At 45.8% G+C, this 7027-nt stretch overlaps 1 protein-coding gene across 2 annotated transcripts in view; it reads left to right on the forward strand.

Annotated features, from left to right (window-relative positions):
* Nucleotides 1-6332, forward strand: part of RNF217 (ring finger protein 217) — a 55426-nt gene extending 49094 nt beyond the window's left edge. For both annotated transcript variants that reach the window (XM_068162344.1, XM_068162343.1), the window contains 2 exons: nt 3998-4069; nt 5710-6332. In XM_068162344.1, coding sequence (XP_068018445.1) covers nt 3998-4069; nt 5710-5783 — 146 coding nt within the window. In that variant the 3' untranslated portion in view covers nt 5784-6332. The remainder of the gene's footprint in view (nt 1-3997; nt 4070-5709) is intronic.
* The last annotated feature ends 695 nt before the right edge of the window (nt 6333-7027 follow it).

The following is a 7027-nucleotide window of genomic DNA, read 5'->3' on the forward strand; positions in this document are numbered from 1 at the left end:
GGCTCAGAGGAGACCTTCATTGCCATCTACAACTACCTGAAGGGAGGTTGTAGCCAGGTGGGGGTTGATCTCTTCTCCCAGTCAACCAGCACCACAACGAGAGGACACAGTCTCAAGCTGTGCCAGAAGAGGTTTAGGCTGGATGTTAGGAAGAAATTCTTCAGAGAGAGATTGGCCATTGGAATGTGCTGCCCAGGGAGGTGGTGGAGTCACCATCACTGGAGGTGTTTAGGAAGAGACTGGATGGGGTGCTTGGTGCCATGGTTTAGTTGATTAGATGGTGTTGGGTGATAGGTTGGACTCGATGATCTCAAAGGTCTCTTCCAACCTGGTTTATTCTATTCTATTCTTTTTAGTGATGAAATGTCAGCTGTTGTTGTGCTGGAAGAGACCTTAAAGATCATCTACGTCCAACTGCCCTGCCATGGGCAAGGACACCTCCTTTTAGGCCAGGTTGCTCAAGGCTCCATCCAGCCCAGTTGTCCTTAAAAACTACCTTTGAGCATGACCACAGCGGCTGTCAGAACCTACTGCTGAGTTCACCACATGGATTAAATGTCCCAATACTTTATTCAGGTCTGAGGCAGGTTTTACATTTGCTTGCTCTGCCAGCAGTCTTGGAGCTGACAGACATAGGACAGAGGAGCTTTGGGGAGTTGAGTGTCCTTGGTCTCAGTGGCGTTTTCGAGCGTGTCGTGATTTCAGTGGCGTTTTTTGACGTGTGATGATTCCCCCTGATTTTAGAGCCTCATAATCCTTCACACTGACAAATAATGTGTGAATGTGGAGCTTGGTATAAATGTTCAATGCAGATGTGTAGAAAGGAGGATGGATGACATGGGGTTTGGAGATGTTCCCTGGGGAACAGAATCATGGGGTGCTTTGGGTTGGAAGGAACCTTTAAACTGCATGGTTCACTTTGATGCTGAGGGACATGGTTTAGCACCAGACTTGGCAGAGTTACACAGTGGTTGGACTTGAAGCTGTTTTTCAACCAAAATAATTCTGATCATTATTCCATCCAATGCTGATAGAGATAATTGAAGTGAGAGATAAATATCTGCTGTTTTGCTGCTGTTGCTGCTTGTACTCTTGCTGCAGCTTGTGCAAGCCTCGTTCATCTTGTTTTAACTTGTTCCTTACTTTTAGTTTACAAAGATAAGGAAAGATAAAGGGTTCAAATGTGGGAGCTGTATAAGAAGAAAAGGTATGCTGTTATGATTTTAAATAGTCTTTAGACTGCCCTGGTTAACCATAAGCAGATTCTGTCCAGTGATGCTGAAAGGTCTTTTTGTTTTCCCCTGTAAGATCTTGGAACTGCACAATACATGGGTTGGGCTCGATGATCCTCGAGGTCCTTTCCAACCTAAGTTACACTGTGATACTGTGAAATAATATTCACAGGCAGAAGGAAAAAAAGCACTTATGCATGCTTTGTTTCAGCTCTGAGTTAGTTTGTCAAAGGTAAACAAGTTTTTAAACTGAGTTTGATTAGGAAACATTCTTTGTGTCTGCAAAGAAATTACCCCAGTTGAAAGCTAGCTTGGCCCTTTCTGCAGGCTCTGCTTCCACATACTTGGTGCCCAGTTCAGTGGTTCAAGTTTTGAATAATTTTGATGCCAAACAACCTAATTTTCTAACATTTTAATTGCAGGGCTGTTAATAAAGAGTGTTCATGGCTTGAAACAATCTTTTATAGGTTTTACTTCACCAGAGCCTTTAACAATCTCAGTGTTTTTAATCACTCATAGCGTTTTCTTGAGGTTTTCCATCACTCCACATTCCTTTTCCTGCCTACACTTAGGTAATTCCTTTGACAGCTCCTGTGTGTATAGAATGCAGTGCAGGGGAGTCCCAAGAAAGCCTGCCATTAGGATGCCTAGCAACTAGAGTAATGCTAATAGTATTTGCCAATATTTTTCCTTCTAGGAATTCATATTTGCCACCTACAACCCTTAGGAAACTTGAAAAGCAATTGAATCACAGCATGGAAAACACCAATCCGTGTAACTGCTGTAAATACTTCCAAAGTATCTCACTTTTCCTTCAGACTGTCCAAATCAGTGGCTTAGGTTATGGAGAGGCTTACATCATTATTAAATGAAGTCATCCATTGACTGAAATCAGATACAAGTGGCTTGAGAGAGGGAAGGACAGGGAAGAGAGAAACAACCAACTCACTTTTCCTCCCTTCCTTGAGGTGATCCTTCAAACACAGGCTTAACTTACAGTTTCATAGTTTCATTCAGGGTTGGAAGGGACCACAAGGATCAGCTAGTTCCAACCCCCCTGCCATGGGCAGGGACACCCCACACTAGATCAGGCTGCCCAGAGCCTCATCCAGCCTGCTCTTAAACACCCCCAGGGACGGGGCCTCGACCACCTCCCTGGACAACCCATTCCAGGGTCTCACCACTCTCATGGGGAAGAACCTCCTCCTCACATCTAGCCTGAATCTCCCCACCTCCAGCTTCATTCCATTCCCCCTAGTCCTATCACTCCCTGAGATCCTGAGAAGTCCTTCCCCAGCCTTCCTGTAGGCCCCCTTCAGATACTGGAAGGCCACAATTAGGTCACCTCGGAGCCTTCTCTTCTCCAGACTGAACAGCCCCAACTCCTTCAGTCTGTCCTCATAGGAGAGGTGCTCCAGCCCTCTGATCATCCTCGTGGCCCTTCTCTGGACATGTTCCAGCACCTCCACATCCCTCTTGTAATAGGGGCTCCAGAACTGGAGGCAGTACTCCAGGTGGGGTCTCACCAGGGCTGAGTAGAGGGGGAGGATCACCTCCCTCGACCTGCTAGCCACACTTCTCCTGATGCAGCCGAGGATCTGGTTGGCTTTGTGGGCTGCAAGTGCACACTGAGAGCTCATGTTGAGCTTTTTGTCCACCAGCACCCCCAAGTCTCTCTCCTCAGGGCTGCTTTCCAGCCAGTCACTGCCCAGCCTGGATTTGTGCCTGGGATTGCCTCGACCCAGCTGCAGGACCCTGCACTTGCTCTTATTGAACTTCATGAGGTTGGCTTGTGCCCACCTCTCCAGCCTGTCAAGGTCCCTCTGGATGGCCTCCCTTCCCTCCAGCTGTCTGCTGCACCACACAGCTTGGTGTCATCAGCAAACTTAGAATCATAGAATCATTTAGGATGGAAAAGAGCTTTAAGATCTTCAAGTCCAACCGTTCTCTAACTCTGCAAAGTCTGGGGCTAAACCATGTCCCTCAGCACCACATCTCTGCCTCATTGAAACACCTCCAGGGGTGGGAACTCAACCAGTTTCAACTTAAGTGTTCCAGAATGACCCTTGCCTTCCCTCCATGCATTTGTACAGATCATGAACTCAGCAGAAAAGAAGAATATGAACATGTTTTACTTCTGCTTACTCTGTTCTAGTCAGTGCACTGCACAACCTTGCTGCCTTACTCCTGTAAGAGCAGCAACATATCCTCTTAAATGCTGATCCAAAATAGACTTGGCTGTGGTTTGACTTAGACCTAAACCACAACTGCACAAGAGGACTTCACCACAGCCTTTTAAAGCAAGCAGAAGCATATTTCCAGGCGATGCTCTCATCGCCTTCAGCTAACCTAAACTCTCAAAGATGCAGGTTTCCTTGGCTTCATTCCAGGGTGGTTGCTGTACAGTAGGAATCTGGAGAAGCCAAGTGATAGTGGCTTTATAGCTATCATGTGCCTGAAGGATTCCAGTGCCTGAAGGATTTCAGAATGGAAGCTGAAGTAAATGCAAGCTAACCATTCACGTACAAAATGAGCTGTGCTGGGAGAGCTGTGAGGGGGAGTGAAAAGGGCAATGTTTGCAGGGAGCTGGCTGGGTGGTGAGAGCTCCTAGCTGGATTTGTAAGATGGGTTTGTAAGTGGGAGTCCTGATGGAGCATTAAAAGAAAACAAAATCAACCAGCTTTGGGGAGTCTGATGTCAAGATACAAATGGTTGGAAAGGGGAAAATGCCTGCTTTGAACTGTTTAATGAATTTTGCATTGCAGCTGGAAAATTACTCATCACACCCCTAATACTGGTTCTGGGACTGGCACTGGGAGCCATAGCTGTTGTAATAGGTAAGAGCTACCTATGTGAATGATGATTTTGCAGCTCTTTCTGTATGGTGTCTCAGTATTTGCATCTCAAGAAGATGCACACAAAGTCCAGCTTTCATTTCAGTGCAGAGGACATGACATGACTTCTTGCTAAAAAAACTTGTTTCTTTAGTGTCTTTCTTTTTTTCTTACTTGCATTTTATGCCTGTTAGCTTCCCCCCTCACAGTCACTTGGTTTTCTGCAACAAAATCTTTTAACTAGTACAATTAAACTGGTAAAAGGGCCAGAGTAATTTAAACATAGTCCCTGGGGCTGGCTGACATGGACCCTCCCTTTAATCACCCCAGTGGATCAGGCATTTAAGGGGGCACATGCATGGCAAGACCTTTTGGGGCACTAGGCTTAGGCCCAAGAGCCCTTGAGCTTGAAGGTACACCACCAACAAAAGAGCAAATTAGAATGAGTCAATCTCAAATTGGGATCAATCAAATTCAGCACATGGGCTGCCAAATTGGGGTCCATCACAAAACCCACTCCTGTGAACTCACCTGATATGGTCTGAGGGCTCTGGTGAGGTGGTTGTATTCATGTGGATGCAGTTATTCTAGCAAATCTGCCCTTTGCCTGGCTTCACTGGATTCTCCTGCAGAGATGAAATGAGCCCTAGTGATAGCTGTGTCATTTTGCTCATGTGAGTGCACAGCCACCGTTTTTATTGGTAGTAACGTGTCAACTGGGGATCATGCTGCTCCACAGCTCTTCACCAAAATGCTTACTCCATGGAAGATTGGCAGTGTATGCCCAGCTCTGAAGCATGCTCACAGAATGGTTGGAAGGGACCTTAAAGATCATCTACTTCCACCCTCCCCTCCATAGGCAGCAGCACTTCTCGCTAGCCCAGATTGCTCAAGGCCTCATCCACCACGGCTGTGAACACCTTCAGGGAGGGGGCATCCACAAACCCTAGGAAACCTGTTCCAGTGCCTCACCACCCTCACTGGCAAGAATTTCTTCCTAATGTCTAGTCTAATAAAGTCAAAATATTCCAGGAGAGTTACACTTAGAGGATTGTACATAACCAATCAGCACATAACCCAAATGCTGCGACAGCTTTCTAAACTGCAGCTGGCTAAGGAAGAAATCCTGCTGATAATTTCAGCCTTTAGGCTAAAAGTATACATCTTTTTTCCCCTGCATCAGTGTTCTTAGTTGGATTCACTAAAGATAGATCTGTGGAATCATAGAGTTGTTTTGGTTGGAAAAGTCCTCTAAGATCCTCCAGACCAGCCATCAACCCAACATCACCAAGGCCATCAAACCATGTCCCAAACTGCCATGTCCACACATTTCCTGAACACCTCCAGGGATGGGAACACCACCGCCTCCCTGGGCAGCCTAGTCCCAATGCCTGACCACACTTGCAGCAAAGAATTTTTTCCTGACCTCCCCTGTTGCAACCTGAAGCCATTTCCTCTCATTCTTTCACCTTGTATGAGAGAGAAGAGACCAAACCCTACCTCACTCCCACCTCCTTTCAGGGAGCTGTGGAGAGCCACGAAAGCCACATCTGAATACTCTTATGTTCGCTGCAGGAGCAGTGCCACACACAATGGACTGCATTTACTCATGGTTTTGTTCTTCCTCTCTTCTCTTTTGGCAGGTTTATTTGTGTTTCCTATCTATTGCCTTTGTAAAAAGCAGAGGAAAAGGTCACGGACAGGTATGCGCTGGTAAGGATGGGCCTTACTCAGCAGAACTGAGCTGGTCCTGCAAGGGCTATATGCACTTTGAGCAGCAGAGCAATACAGTGCTGGTAAAGCCACCACCCTGGAAGAATGCAGCATCTCCTGCCACCTTCCCTTGGCCGAAAACACTACTGCAGACCAGAAAGCCTCTTTGCTCTGGTGCGCTCTGAACAAGATGGGCCCCCCTTGACTGCTGCTTTGTAGATGTTTCGGGGTTTGGTGGTTGGTGGTTGTTGGTTTGGTTTGGGGTTTTTTTTTTCCCCTTCTTTTTTTTTTGGTGTTTTTTGTTTGTTTCATTATTATTTACTTTGGAGGGGGGGTTTTGAGTCTAAGTTTCTGAGCTAGACAATCAAAGTCTGTATTGTAGCCACAACTCTTACTACCGACTTGGCCTGTGAAGAAAGCGTTTTAACTGCTAACCATGTGCTCTGTTTAACTTCAGTGTTGGCCTTTAAGGGGGAAATGCTTAGAAGTGTTTGCACTCTTACTGTATACTGAGCATACTACTTTTGGTATTAAAAACTACTTCTGTAAATAACTTCCATCACACAGCATTCTGTTCAGCATACCGAAACCCCGTCACATGCCAGAGCACGACAGCTGGTTAGCTTCTGAGTCCTCCTGCTCCTGGGCAAAGAGTGTGGATTGCCACCACCAAACTGCAGTGCCTCTGAGGGAGAAATACCCTTAGTGCTGAAGCTTTGTGATACTTACAAATATGCTGATTGGTATCTAATTTCTATTCATGTGGATTGGGATTATTTTGGGGTTTGGTGGTGTTGTTTCTTTTTGGAAGAGCAAAATCTCCCAGTACAGGAAAAAAAAGCCTTGAGGTTTAGGTAACAAGAAGTGTCAGTGGCCTGTTCTGTCCCAGGATAGCCCTGAAGTGGGTTTGCAGGCATGCTGGAAACCTGCTCTTCTGTAAAGACTTGTGTGGTAGTTTTTTACACCCAGTAGTGATTTATTTACACTTTACTACTTTTCTGTTCAAGGTCTGTGGACAATTTTAAAGGCATAGCCTCAAACTACCACAGCTTGGCATACAATAGAGATGTTACACACCAGTTGTGTGAGGATTGGCTTAGAAGTTCTATAACCTAAACAGCACATTGTGTTTAAATAGACTACAAAGACCTTAGAGCATCCACTGGATGTCTCATGAGGAAAAATCTGTGAATTTTGCGTGAGGGGAGGGTTCACAAATTCTTAAGAAAACATTTCATTCTTGCTCTC

The sequence above is a fragment of the Melanerpes formicivorus genome, unplaced genomic scaffold (genome assembly GCF_026170545.1).
Source record: "Melanerpes formicivorus ecotype bairdi unplaced genomic scaffold, bMelFor1.0.p_v2 SCAF_63, whole genome shotgun sequence".
In the NCBI taxonomy this organism is placed as follows: domain Eukaryota; kingdom Metazoa; phylum Chordata; class Aves; order Piciformes; family Picidae; genus Melanerpes; species Melanerpes formicivorus.